Source organism: Berghia stephanieae, chromosome 9 (genome assembly GCF_034508935.2).
Source record: "Berghia stephanieae isolate SIO BIC M18660-M18661 chromosome 9, UCSD_Bste_1.3, whole genome shotgun sequence".
In the NCBI taxonomy this organism is placed as follows: domain Eukaryota; kingdom Metazoa; phylum Mollusca; class Gastropoda; order Nudibranchia; family Aeolidiidae; genus Berghia; species Berghia stephanieae.
In genome coordinates, this window is record NC_088368.1 from 44947060 (window position 1) to 44962324 (window position 15265).

Sequence of the window (15265 nt, forward strand, 5' to 3'; positions counted from 1 at the left end):
ATCAAATTCTCTCTTATATATCTCAAAGACCCCCTGGGGAGGACTGTGTGTAGGAAAACAAATTAAATGTGTTTAAAAAAAGGGTCAAATGTGAAAGTTCAATCAAATTCTCTTTAATATATCTCAAAGACCCCCTGGGGAGGACTCTGTGCGTAGGAAAACAAATTAAATGTGTTTTTAAAAAGGGTCAAAGGTGAAAGTTCAATCAAATTCTCTCTTATATATCTCAAAGACCCCCTGGGGAGGACTCTGTGTGTAGGAAAACAAATAAAATGTGTTTTTAAAAGGGTCAAAGGTGAAAGTTCAATCAAATTCTCTCTTATATATCTCAAAGACCCCCTGGGGAGGACTCTGTGTGTAGGAAAACAAATTAAATGTGTTTAAATAAAGGGTCAAAGGTGAAAGTTCAATCAAATTCTCTCTTATATATCTCAAAGACCCCCTGGGGAGGACTATATGCACAGGAAAACAAATTAAATGTGTTTTAAAAAGGGTCAAAGGTGAAAGTTCAATCAAATTCTCTTTAATATATCTCAAAGACCCCCTGGGGAGGACTCTGTGCGTAGGAAAACAAATTAAATGTGTTTTTAAAAAAGGGTCAAAGGTGAAAGTTCAATCAAATTTAGAAGATAAATCGTTAACCTATGTTCATTCATTTTTCATCAATTATTTTTTTTAAGTTGCTGTTTAATCAGATCACTACTATTTATTATATATCGTTTCATTTATTATACACCACTAATACTCATCTATTGTTACTAATACCCATCTACCATTATGTTCTATTTCGTTGACTTGGTTATACATCCAATTTATAAAACATTTAAAGGTTGACTTACCACTAGACGTCGAGTTCTCCCCATTCTTTATGCTTTTTCCATCAGTGGTTCCTTCATCCTTTCTGCCGGTGTCACCATCACCCCCACCACCAACACCACCCCCACCACCAACACCACCCCCATTCTCAACAGAGCAATTTTGATTCACGTCCACAACACCCCCTCCTCCTCCTCCATTATTATTATTAGCACCCGCCGCCACTGATCCATTCTTCAATATGGGGCCTAAACCAGAAGTCCCGTTCATCGTATCGCCACTGACAGTGGCCAAATCAACACCGGGTGATATAGTACTGATTGCGGCAGTAGTAGTAGTCTCCCCTGAATCCCCGCAACCACGGCTACTGCTGCTGCTGCTTCTCCGATTGTGGCTGATGGTTTGGGGGGTATTATCATCATCACCGCCCCCACCACCCTCCTCCATCTCTATCATCACCTCCTACGGGCAGGAACACCGCCTGCTGAAATCCCCCAGAGTCCAAGAGTGATGTTTTCCGTGAGTGGCGTGGAGGATAGCCAGAATGATATCGTCATGGCAGACAGACGGACACTCAGATAGTATAGACGACAGGCATCTGTGATGAAAGTGAATAATAAAAAAAAAAACAATCTTATATACTTATGGAGATGAGATGAAACAGTCAATCAGTCAGTCAATCAGTCAATCATCAGTCGACCAATCAACGAACCAATCGACTATCAATCATTCAATCAATCAATCAATCAACAAATAAAAATCAACTTACCAATCAATCAATCAATTAACCAGTAGATTTTTGACCAATCAAAACATGGAATTTGTGACACACCTTCACACGTGCTCGGACAAACATAGTTGGTTGGTTGTGAATAATAAAAAGTGAATGAATTCGGCCTATCGATTATCATTGTTATTGTTTTCATACCGCCAAATAGGTGACTAGTTATCACACGATTTTTCTCAATCACTTTATAAACGTTTAAATTTACACAGATTTCTGTGTTGGTTTTATCCATCAAGCGGTAGAAAGAATAGTGGGTATTTTACTAGACAAATGCACGATAGTAAAACCTGTGTAGTTTGCTATGTTTACCAATCACAGTCATTGTTTACATTATGACATCTGTCCGAGAGGCGTGGTTATCTAAGTGTCTATTAATTGACCAACAATAAATCAATCAACAAATCAATAAATTAATCGACCCATCAATCGATCAACAAATCCACTGATCAAGCAATCAATCAATCAATCAATCAACCAATCAATCAATCAATCAATCAATCAATCAACCAATCAATCAATCAATCAATCAATCAATCAATCAATCAATCAATCAATCAAGTCCCAACTGTGTTGCAAAGTCATTCGTCACAAACAGAGCAATTGATGATGACGATGATGATGATGATGATGGTGATGACGAGGATGATGATGACGAGTATGATGACGATGATGATGATGATGATGATGATGATGATGATGATGATGATGATGATGATGATGATGATGATGACAAGAGATGATGATGATGATGATGATGATGATGATGATGATGATGATGATGATGATGATGATGGATGATGACGATGATGATGATGATGATGATGATGATGATGATGATGATGATGATGATGATGATGATGATATATAATAATTTATAATAATAATAATAATAATAATTTATAATAATAATAAAAATAATAATAATAATAATAATAATAATAATAATAATAATAATAATAATAATAATAATAATAATAATAATAATAATGAGATGATGATGATGATGATGATGATGATGATGATGATGATGATGATGATGATGATGATGATGATGATGATAGTAAGAATAATTATAATAATAACAACAACACTAATGTACAAAAAAGAAAAATCTTGTATACTTTACATATTCACGACAAAAGTCACGAGGATTGGAACTTACGACACGTTTGTTGAATAGAAAAAAAAAAAGAAAGAACCATTATAGATAGTATGTACTTGGCTGAAAAGCTCACAACAGCGCCATCCGGAAGTATAACGAACCAACACACAAAACTACGTGTAACCTTGAACGTTTATAGTCTGGTTAATACACTTTAGTGAGAATTACTCATAAACGCGGATGGCAAAAAAAAAAAAAAAAAAAAAAAAAAAAAAAAAACAATAACAAAGACCCGAGTGACGTCAACTTCATTCTATCTATATATACCACCACCGCGTTCACTTTTATTTTTTTACTCTATTTTTAGCACGAAATCATGAAGTCATGTGACTGGACAAACAGGTGACAAATTTACAACTGGACCACTTCCTGTCGCGTCCGTCCATTTCCAACCTGTCATGATTTGTGTTTTATGGACGTACAACCCCTTTAAACCAGTCCAGTTCAACTGTCGTACTCCAGAAAGACGCGTTTTCTAAAATTTGGCCACAAAACTCGTCCTTCAAATATCGATCGATTTAAAAGTTAAAAGACCCTCATCTTGAAAAAAAAAACTTTAAAAAACTCTCATTCCTGGGACTTTAAGGAAGACCTCGCGAGGTCCCAGGTTTGAGAGGTTTTTTTATGTTTTTTTTTTCCAAGATGAGGTTCATTTAAATCGATCGATATATGAAGGTCGAGTTTTCTGGCCAATTTTTTTAGAATACGCGGGTTTTTTTTTCTTCTGGATCACGGCGGTTAAGTGGTTAAAACAAACCAAACACTACAAAGGAAGAAAAAAAAAAAAAAGAAAGAAAAAAGTGACCAATTTGTCAGTCTTTTCTTTGTTTAAGAATTGTGATCAAGGCATTAAGATGTGCATTGCGGAGGTGGGCGGGGGGGGGGGGGGGGGGGGGGTAAAAGAACTGAAAACAATTTCCAGTACATTAAAAGAGAAAGGAACAAAAAAAAGTGAAAGAAAGATGGAAGGAAAGGGGGGAAAAAAAAAAACAAAGACAAGAATGTTTTTCCATGATTGGTCCTTAATTTGACCTTGACATTGTGAATCGCCAAAACGTATTGCAAACATCAAATAGCGTTTTGACCGACAAGACTGACCGACTGATCGTGAGAGTTAATATGATTCAAACAGTCGTAACATCACTTCCTTCCTAATGACGCATGGTAACTTAATAACTGCTCTAAACTATCGGAACAATGGCGGTGGCGGACGCCGTAGGAAATATTTCTCCGGCGAGCTTAAAAGCGTATCCAGAGGGGAAAAAAACCCATCAATTTGATCATGTTTTGACTTTTACACATTCTGATCACAAGAATATGAAAAGGGAATGAAAAGTTCTCGCCAGCATGAAGAATAAAAAGTAAAGATTTTCTTTGTTTAGAACCAAGATGGCCGCCGTTGCCGGGCGCGTGACATCAGACTACTGAATCCAATTATGATCGGACAATGAGATCGTCGGTATACTACATGACCACAAGCATGTTCTTCTACTTTTTTTTATTGTTAAGAATTTCAGTAATAGGACAAGAAAGGCGATTTGTTTTGTTTTTGTTTTTATTGTGTGTGTGTGTTGCTTTTTTTTTTTTTTTTTTTTTTTTTTTTTGTTTCTTTTCAAAAAAAAATTTGGCCGGACAACTCGTCCCTCTAATAACACCCATCAGTAAAAATGACCCTAAGCTTACATCAAAAACTCTCAAACCTGGGACTTAACTGAAGATGTCATTGAAGTCCCCGGTTTGAAAGTTTTTTGACAAGCTGTCTGTCAATCGAGCGATATTAGAAGGACGAGATTTCTGGCCAAAAATATTCAGTCTTTTTTGTTTGTTTGGGAAATTTTTTTTTTTGGTTTAATTTTTGTCGTTGATTTTGTTTGTTTGTTTTGGGTTTTTTTTTTTTTTGTTTTTTTTTTTTTTTGTTTTTTTTTTGGGGTGGTTTTTCTTTTGTTTTGTTTTGTATGTTGTTTTTTTTTTTTTTTTTTTTTTTTTTGGGGGGGGGGGGGGGGGGGATTTGCTCTCTCTCTCTCTCTCTCTCTCTCTCTCTCTCTTCTCTCTCTATCTCTCTCTCTCTCTCTATCTCTCTCTCTCTATCTCTCTCTATCTATCTATCTCTCTACCTATCTCTCTCTCTCTATCTCTCTCTCTCTCTCTCTTTCTCTCTCTCTCTCTCTCTCTCTCTCTCTCTATCTATCTATCTATCTATCTGGGACATTTTTTTTTTAAATACGAGTTTGTTATTTTCCAGGGTACGGCAGTTTAGGGGTAAATTTTAGATCCACTGCAGAACATAGAAAGGAGTGGCGAGCTTTCATTGTGGTGTCGGAAGACAGAAGAAATAAATCTGATTTGATCAAGGAAAACATGTAAATGTTGCTGCTCGAAACCCGAAGAAATGAACTACAATGTAAAATTGAATGTAAGCATCAATTTAATATACAAAAACAGATAAAATGGACGTATCGGTTTTCCCCTTTACCCACAAAACAGGATGAATGAAACACTACATTCATCCTGTTTTGTTGATAAAGGGGAAATCCGAAACGTCCATTTTATCTGTTTTCGTACATCAAATTGAAGCTTGCATTCATTCAATTTTACATTGTTGTTCGAAGAAAATATGCAAACCCCCCCCCCCCAACTTAATTAATTGGCATTTCGTTGTGTCAAAGGCAGTGACACTTGTGTCTCCGCCATGTACACACAATGCCAAACAGTCGATTCTGTCAGCCATCTCGATGGTGAGCATTTGTCATGATGTTCGACGCAGCCATGCGTTGTTGTTAGTTGTGTGGGATTGATTGCATGGGAAGAGCATGTCAACAATGCCATGCGTGTTTTAAACAGCATGCGGTAAGTAGTCATTGTGAAGGGGGATAAATGTTCCAAATACTCTTCAACAGTCGTAACGTCACTTCCTTCCTAATGACGCATGGTTACTTAGTAACAATGGCTCTAAACTATCGGAACAATGGCGGACGCCCGTATGAAATATTTCTCCGGCGAGCATAAAAGCGTTTCCAGAGGGGGGAAAAAAACATAAATTTGATCATGTTTTGACTTTTATACATTCTGATCACATTCTGAGCCAGCATAAAGAATAAAAAGTAATGATTTTTTTTTGTTTAGAACCAAGATGGCCGCCGTTGCCGGGCGGCGTGACAACAGACTATTGAATCCGATTGGAATGCGCATTGTTTCAGCTGTTCAGCTGAAGATAACAGCTGGAATAATGAACAAAACCAACAACTCGTCGGTGTACCGATATATCTGTTATCTGTTATGTCTTTATTGTTTTTCGTTGTTGTCTGAAGAAGGGTTTTGAGCCCGAAATGTTCCATGTTTGGTATTTGGTTCTTTTTTGAAGCTGTTATATATTCATTTTTGTTTATTACTTTTTACAGTCCACAGCTTCTAGCAGCCTGGTATCACTTAAACAAAATAAAGAGTGTTTAAAAAAAATAAACACCAGTGATTCTCTCTTTTTTTTTTAAAGTTATTATTTTATTACTTAATTTTTATAAATGTTTCTGTCACGATTTGAATTCAAATCTCCATTTCATCGAAGACAACACCGTGAATCTCTCGTCCCGTCCAGTTTTTATCACCAAACTATATCACCATGACAAAATACAGTTTTAGAACAAACAAACAAACAAACAAACAAACAAACAAACATACGGACAAAATATGAAGTATTGAAAAAAAAATAGACACCAGTGATTCTCATTTTCTTTTTTTTTTAAAGTTACTATTTTATTTTTACTTTTTAAAAATAAACTGTCACGGTCTGAATTCAAATCCATTTCATTAAAGACAACAACGTGAATCTTCAGTCCCGTCCAGTTTTTATCACTAAACCAAATCACCGGACGATTTGAATAACACTATCGCATGTGCACCATGACAGAATACAGTTAGTTTTAGAGCAAACAGACAAACATACAAATAAAAAGTGTTGGAATACAGACACCAGTGATTCTCATTTTAAAAAAAAAAGTTATTATTTTATTTTTACTTTAAAAAAAAATTCTGTCACAATCTGAATTCAAATCCATTTCATTCAAGACACCATCGTGAATCTCCCATCCCATCCAGTTTTGATCCCCAAACTATCGCAGAATGACAAAATACAGTTTTAGAACAAACAAACAAACATACAGACAAAATATGAAGTTTTGAAAACAAATAGACACCAGTGATTCTCATTTTCTTTTTTTAATTTATTACTTAATTTTTATCAATTTTTCTGTTACGACCTGCATGAATTCAAATCTCCATTTCATCGAAGACAACACCGTGAATCTCTCGTCCCGTCCAGTTTTTATCACCAAACTATATCACCGGGCGATTTGAATAGCTTTCTATCGCATGTGCACCATGACAAAATACAGTTTTAGAACAAACAAACAAACATACAGACAAAATATGAAGTATTGAAAAAAAAAAATAGACACCAGTGAATCTCATTTTCTTTTTTTAATTTATGTTTTTATTTTTACTTTTTAAAAAAATTTCTGTCACGATCTGTATTCAAATCCATTTCATTGAAGACATCTTGTGAGTCTCCAGTCCACTCCAGTTTTAATTAATCACCAAACTAACTCAATGGGCGATTTGAATAGCTTTCTATCGCATGTGCACCATGACAAAATACAGTTTTAGAACAAACAAACAAACATACAGACAAAATATGAAGTATTGAAAAAAAAAAATAGACACCAGTGAATCTCATTTTCTTTTCTAAATTTATTATTTAATTTTTACTTTTTAAAAATAAACTGTCACGATCTGAATTCAAATCTATTTCATTGAAGACAACTCGTAAGTCTCCCGTCCCGTCCAGTCACCAACAGACGATTTGAATAACATTCTATTGCACAATGACAAAATACAGTTTTAGATCTTTTTAGAAACATGTTTATACCTCACTTATCAATCAACCGGGGGGCCCGATAGCTCATTTGGTAGAGCACTCGATTCACACGCAAAGGGACCGCCAAGATCGGCCCCGGGTGCAATCGAGGTTGTTTCTGAACCCCCCCCCCCCCTTCCCCCCCCTTCCCTGTCAACCCAGCACTGAATGGGTAGCTGACTTGAGTCTTATAGATCTGGCGGAAAGTACATTGCGATAGACTAGCGTCCTATCCAGAGGATAGCAAGCAATTGCTATTGTCCGTTTCACGCTTTAAAATACTTTATTTTTTATCATTCAACCAAAACAGCCCCTAAAATATGATTTACAATTATCAAAACATGTGCGGCTATGTGGTCTAGTGGTATGAAACTAGCTTTCGGATCGGAAGGTCCTGGGTTCGAGCCTCGCTCGGCTCGGCGCATAGTTGAGTCCTTGGAAACGGCTCTTTACTCACATTCTCTCACCGTACTCAGGTGTAAAATGAGTACCTGGCCGTTAACTGCGTTATATTATCGCCTAACAGGCGTCACGTCTCGTTCTACATGTCATACGTGTTGCTGTTGGTCAGGGACCCTTTGTAAAGCGCTTTGAGCAAGTTTATATTGCGCTATATAAAAGCTCAAGTTGTTTTTGTTTTTTTTTATCAATCAACCAAAATAATCCCTAAATTATCATCTACAATGATCAAACCCTCATTACAAGTGTCATTATAGAAGATTTCTTGGACGCCAAGACAAGTAGGTTTTGTTCGAATCGATGGATGTATGTCCAACACAATTTCTTTATTTTGTCCCTTTTTTGTGATGAGTGAATGTTAGAGTTTAGTTTTTTGTTTTTTGTTTTCGTTTTTTTTTAATTGAGCTTTTTTTATATAGCGCAATATCCACTAAACGTGCTCAAAGCGCTTTACAAGGGGTCCCTGGTCAACAGCAACATTTAACATGTAGGACGGGACATAACGCCTGTTAGGCGATATTACAATTTTTCGAACAAAGACAACGCTGTTAACTCATTATTCACCTGAGTACGGTGAGTAAAGAGCCCTTTTCCAAGGATTCAACTATGCGCCAAGCGCGAGGCTCGAACTCAGGACCTTCCGATCCGAAAGCGAGTGTCGTACCACTAGACCACATACCGCACATATTTATAGTCGAAGCCGCAGTTTTCCTCCGATAAAACTTCAAACACTCCGTGCTCTGATGACATAGGCCCACGATAACTATAGATAGTATGCGCTTGGCTCAGAAGCTTATAACATTGCCATCCGGAAGTATAACGGACCAACACACAATTCTGTGTGTATTCATGAACGTTTATAGTCCGGTCAATACAGTTCAGTGAGCATAACTCATAACCGCGGATGGCAAAAAACAACAACAAAGACCTGAGTGACGTCATCTTCGAACTATCTATAGATAGTTCGAAGATGACGTCACTCATGTCTTTGTTATTGTTTTTTTTGCCATCCGCGTTTATGAGTAATGCTCACTGAACTGTATTAACCTGACAATAAACGTTCATGGGTACACAAAGTTTTGTGTGTTGGTCCGTTATACTTCCGGATGGCAATGTTATGAGCTTCTTAGCGAAGCGCATACTATCTATACATGGCGTCGCCCTACTCCAAGACTCATTGTGTTATAATGAATGATAGATAGATAGATAGATAGATAGATAGATAGATAGATAGATAGATAGAGAGAGAGAGAGAGAGAGAGAGAGAGAGAGAGGAGAGAGAGAGAGAGAGAGAGAGAGGGTGTAGAGTGGGAGAGAGAAGAAGGAGCGAGAGAGAGGGAGGGAGCGAGAGAGGGAGAGAGTGGAAGATATAGAGAGGGAGAGAGGGGGAGGGAGCGAGAGAGAGAGAGAGAGAGAGAGAGAAAGAGAGAGAGAGAGAGAGAGAAAGAGAGAGAGAGAGAGAGAGAGAGAGAGAGAGAGAGAGAGAGAGCGTATGTGTGCGCGCTTGTGTGAGTGTGTAGACCACAACTAAAGTGCTATGAATTAATTTCCTTGAAATCCACACTTGACAAATTCCCTATCTACCATTATACCTACGTAAATGTCCTTCTTCCGCGTTCGACTTGAAATGAAAAGTACCTTAAGAAGTTGAACCCGGATTTTGTGGTGTGGTCAGTGACACGTGTAATGGCTGTCATGATTTGAATGGAAGGATAAGACACAAGAAGTGAAATAGAGGGGGGGGGGGGGGGGGGGGGGGGAGAGAGAGAGAGAGAGAGAGAGAGAGAGAGAGAGAGAGAGAGAATAAGAGGCATGTAGGAAAGATAGTGAGGAGTCACAGAAGGGGGGGGGGGGTGGAGACAGTGATGAGGAGGAGCAGTGAGGGTGAAACATATTGGCAGAGATAGACAGAGAATGTGAGAAAGAAATGGGATAGAGGGGCGAGATAAATAGATAGATAGATAGATAGATAGATAGATAGATAGATAGATAGATAGATAGATAGATAGATAGATAGATAGAGAGAGAGAAAGAGATATGAAGGGGGGGGGGGGGGGGGTCAGGGGTGAAATATCAAAGATAATGGGAGACAGATAAGGTAGAGGGGCGAGAGAGAGAGAGAGAGAGAGAGAGAGAGAGAGAGAGAGAGAGAGAGAGGGGGGGGGTTGAGAGTAGGAGGAGGGTATATCTAACTCCCCACAGCATTATATCAGTGTGTAATATCGATGCTAGAGAGTGTATACAACTTGTAGTACAAAACGGTTGAACTGGAATGAAGTCTGCGTGGTTTATTGAGGATAATATTATAAATATTCAGTGCTGATGATGACAAATTAAAAAAAATGAAAAAGGAGGAAATATGTGACCCTCCGTGTCAAAGCGGTATTATGTCGGGATCCACTCGGTTAGGGAAATTGAATTCTTTGCCACAAATATCAACTGGTTAATTCTGACGTTATCTGGAGTTTAATTCTATTTCTGCTTACAAAACTTCTAAGGTCCATTCTCATCATTCTATCTCTAATTCACTTTTGGGTCTGAATCATTCGAATAATACCGTTTGAGCGAGGTCACATATTGAACAACTGCCTAAGCCAACCCCAACTTTAAGAGCAATTGAGATTTATACACTATCAGTATCAGTAATAGGGGCGGGGTGGCTCAGCGGTACGGTCTTTGCTTCGTACCCGAAAGATACCGAGTTCGATCACCCGCCGCTGCGCTGTGTGGCCTTGAGCAAGTCACCTCGCCCTAGCTCAATTTACGGCGCTGCACTGCGGCTAACGCCTGGGTTATTCCAGTCTTCCCTTGGAATAGACCCTAGAGACAAATTTCCCCTGGGGATGAATAAAGGGAATTTTATTTATGTATCATTTATTTATTTTCCAGCTAACTTGTGGAGAGTGTACACGTTACAGTATAGATAGTTCGAAGATGACGTCACTCAGGTCTTTGTTATTGTTTTTTGCCATCCGCGTTTATAAATACTTCTCACTAAACTGCATTAACCTGACTATAAACGATCATGGTTACACACAGTTTTGTGTGTTGGTCCGTTATACTTCCGGATGGCAATGTTGTGAACTCCTTTGCCAAACGCATACTATCTATATTATGTTCCACCATACACCAAGTCTTTCAAGTACATTTGATTGGGGGGAAATGTAAATTTATAGTTATAGAGGAAATTAAGCCTCCGACTCCAAGCGGATTTCCGAGGGTCCGAGGAAAGCCACCAGCACTGATTGTAATACGATTCAATAGTCTGACGTCACGCCGCCCGGCAACGGCGGCCATCTTGGTTCTAAACAAAGAAAATCATTACTTTTTATTTTTCATGCTGGCTAGAACTTTTCCTATGCCTTGTGATCAGAATGTGTAAAAGTCAAAACATGATCAAATTTATGGGGTTTTTTTTTCCTCTGGATACGCTTCTATACACGCCGGAGAACTATTTCATACGGGCGTCCGCCATTGTTCCGATAGTTTAGAGCCAGTGTTACTAAGTTACCATGCGTCATGAGGAAGGAAGTGACGTTACGACTGTTGAAGAGGATTATGCAAATTCTTCCAGAGTGAGAAAATCCAAAAGCTCCCAAATAACAAGTTATTCTAACTATAAAAATGACTACAGTATTTATTGGACATGTAGTCACATAACTGACATAACACCGTTTGGAGACGTTGAGTAACATATAGACGGGATCAATAGTGAATGGGAGTCAGGGAGGGAAAGAGAGGAGGGTGGGGGGGGGGAGGTAAAGAGGGTGTGAGAGAGAATATAATTATAATATAGACAGTACGATATGGAGAGGGTGAAACAGATATAGGAGAGAGAGAGAGAGAGAGAGAGAGAGAGAAAGAGAGAGAGAGAGAGAGAGAGAAAGAGAGAGGGAGGGAGAGATAGGGATAGAGAGAAGGGTGAGGGTGGGTAGGGAAAGATAAAGAGGGGAGATACACACAGAGAGGGAGGGGGGAGGAAGAGGATATATAATATAGGCAGGAAGATATGAAGAGGGTTAAAAATAGATATAGGAAAGACAGGAGCGGGGAGAGAGAGAGAGAGAGAGAGAGAGAGAGAGAGAGAGAGAGGGAGAGATAGGGATAGAGAGAAGGGTGAGGGTGGGTAGGGAAAGATAAAGAGGGGAGATACACACAGAGAGGGGGGGGAGGAAGAGGATAATATAGGCAGGAAGATATGGAGAGGGTTAAAAATAGATATAGGAAAGACAGGAGCGGGGAGAGAGAGAGAGAGAGAGAGAGAGAGAGAGAGAGAGAGAGAGAGAGGGGGGGGGGGTTGGGTAGGGTAAGATAAAGATGGGAGATACACACAGAGTTGGGGGAGGAGAAGGAGGAGAAGGAGGGGAGGCCAGAGAGGGAGGGTTGGGTAGGGTAAGATAAAGATGGGAGATACACACAGAGATGGGGGAGGAGAAGGAGGAGAGGGAGGAGGGTGGCCAACATAACGAAAACGACAGACTATTGATTAAGGGGGGGGGGGGGGGGGGGGGGGGGTAATGTATAGATCAGCTGCGAAGATAGAAGATAGATAGGCCGAACCTTTTTATGTCTGTATAGGTTTGTATTTATGCGTGCCAGTTTAAAATATGTATATTAAGTATTCGTGCTTTGGACTCTGTATGCGTGTGTGTGTGCGTGGGGGGGGGGGGGGGGGGATATCGTTTCCCTACGTGAATCCGCGAGATTATCGAACACCCCCCTCCACCCCCCCCCCCCCTCCCCTTCCATCTCCAGACCATCCACCGTATTCCCCGTGGAAAACCCGATCTCATCCTTCAATCAAAGGCTATCACAGCTACTCTAGGTCCACAACTTATTAACAACATCTCTTATTGGGGAACTTCGCCATAACGCAATATTATGGTACGTATATTTAACCCTTCCCTTACCACACATTTTTAAAAAAATCGTCACATTCGTTACGATAAAAATCAACAATTTTACCTTTCTATTCTATTTTTTTTTTTTTTTTTTTTTTTTTTTTTTTTCTTGTTTTGTTTTGTTTTTTTTTTGTTTTTTTTTTTTTGTATATATCATGGAATTTAAAGAAAAGTTTTCGCCACAGCTATGAAAACTTGAGACTGTGTTTTAGAGCTTATTTAGTTGATCATGGAATGTACTTGTTGCTTTTCTGTTTGGGTGAAGAATAATCTATTTTTGTATTGGGTCGTGTGATGTTTCAGAGAAAATTCTGAAAAACAGCTGGTAAGGGGAGAGTTAATCAACGTGGTTTAGAGACAACATTCAAATTAGTACACTGTTGTTGTAGTAGTCGTGATGGTATTAATAATGATGTGGTGGTTGTAGTAGAGATGGCGATGTGGTCGCGGTGGTAGTTGTAGCAGTGGTGGTGGTGGTGGTGGTTGGGGTGATGATTTGGTGGTGGATGTAATAGTAGTGTTGGTAGGGATGTTGATGTTGTGGTTGTGGTAAGTCTTTTTATAATTTTTTTAAAAAAATGAAAAAGGCGGAAATTTGATGACGGTGAGCGGAGATGACACATCAATTAGTCGGAAATCCGCCTTTAGCCGGAAATCCGCCTTTAAGCGGAAGATTCTCAGCCCTGGAGGTACTCAGCCGACAAGCTGTATAAAAATATAATAGATAGTATGAAGTTGACGTCACTCAGGTCTTTGTTATTGCTTTTTGCCATCCACGTTTATGAGTAATTCTCACTTAACTGTATTAACCAGACTATAAACGTTCAAGGTTACACATAGTTTAGTGTGTTGGTCCGTTATACGTCCGGATGTCAATGTTGTGAGCTTCTTAGCCAAGCGCATACTGTCTGTAACAAAGATCTGTGTGGCATCGTCCCCTCTATTGATGCTGTGAACTTAGGTAGTTTCCTCACAACATTCCTCCAGCCGGGTATAACGTAACAAAACACAAAACTGTGTGTAACCGTAACTATCATCAACTTATAGCCTGACACTAGAGCCCAATAGGACTTATAGTTTGATGTCATGTTAAAGGTTTGTGCAGCGTCTGGTGAATTGGATTCAGTAGTCTGATGTCACACGCCCGGCAACGGCGGCCATCTTAGTTCTAAACAAAGAAAATAATTACTTTTTATTCTTCATGCTGGCTAGAACTTTTCATTCCCTTATCATATGCCTTGTGATCAGAATGTGTAAAAGTCAAAACATGATCAAATTTATGGGGTTTTTTCCCCTCTGGATACGCGTTTAAGCTCGCCGGAGAAATATTTCATACGGCGTCCGCCATTGTTCCGATAGTTTAGAGCCAGTGTTACTAAGTTACCATACGTCATTAGGAAGGAAGTGACGTTACGACTGTTGAAGACTATTGTTAGTAAAGCCCAAGTAAACAAGTGATTCCATTGGTTGAACAATTGAATACAATACAACTCAGGATTTGTTTTCTTTTGTGGCCAAAGACTTGTCTTTTGACGTCATTTTTTGATCAGTGTCAGGCTATAAGTTAACGATGGCTACGGTCTGATCCACCCAAAATTAAATAAAATATGGTGCGGTGAAGCTCGTAAGTAGGGAGTGTGGATCTGTCGATCGTGAAAATCGGGACTTCAGAGGGTTTGATACGCCGACCATCGATACAGACCTGCCAACCTTCCCAGGAGGTAAAGTGTATTCCATGACCCTAAAAAGCGTATTTTTAGAAGAAAAAAAAGTGTATTTTGTCCGCACATGTGAAAAAAAAAGTGCGCACTATACAAAAATTTATATAAAAGCTAACATCAATCCCAAATCAAAATAAACTCTGATCGATTTATCGAGAAACTAAAACTTAATGGCCATTTAAAATTAGCATCCACGAAAATCGTATCCGCGTATTCGGGGTCCGAAAATCGTACTAAAATACGATTAATCGTACTGGTTGGCAGGTCTGTCGATATACAAGTACATACAAGCACGAATAGACCAAAAAAACGAGAGCTAATTATATCGGGACTCGAACCAAGATTCTGCCGGTGTGAAGCAAATTGGTGTTTCCACTCGGCCATCTTGTCCTTTAAGTAAGCCCCCCATGTTTGACCCCAACAAACTTCGGGGATTTGCTCAGCCTTAGGTCAAGGACAAATCCGTTTGTGGTAGGATGACCTTTAATAACCGTTGGTGAAACACACTGA

The 15265-nt window shown here is 39.0% G+C and overlaps 1 protein-coding gene across 2 annotated transcripts in view; it reads right to left on the reverse strand.

Annotated features, from left to right (window-relative positions):
• Positions 1-15265, reverse strand: part of LOC144980310 (ecotropic viral integration site 5 ortholog-like) — a 239567-nt gene that overhangs the window by 184584 nt on the left and 39718 nt on the right. For both annotated transcript variants that reach the window (XM_078927965.1, XM_078927964.1), the window contains exon 2: positions 840-1414. In XM_078927965.1, the coding sequence (XP_078784091.1) occupies positions 840-1272 (433 nt within the window). In that variant the 5' untranslated portion in view covers positions 1273-1414. The remainder of the gene's footprint in view (positions 1-839; positions 1415-15265) is intronic.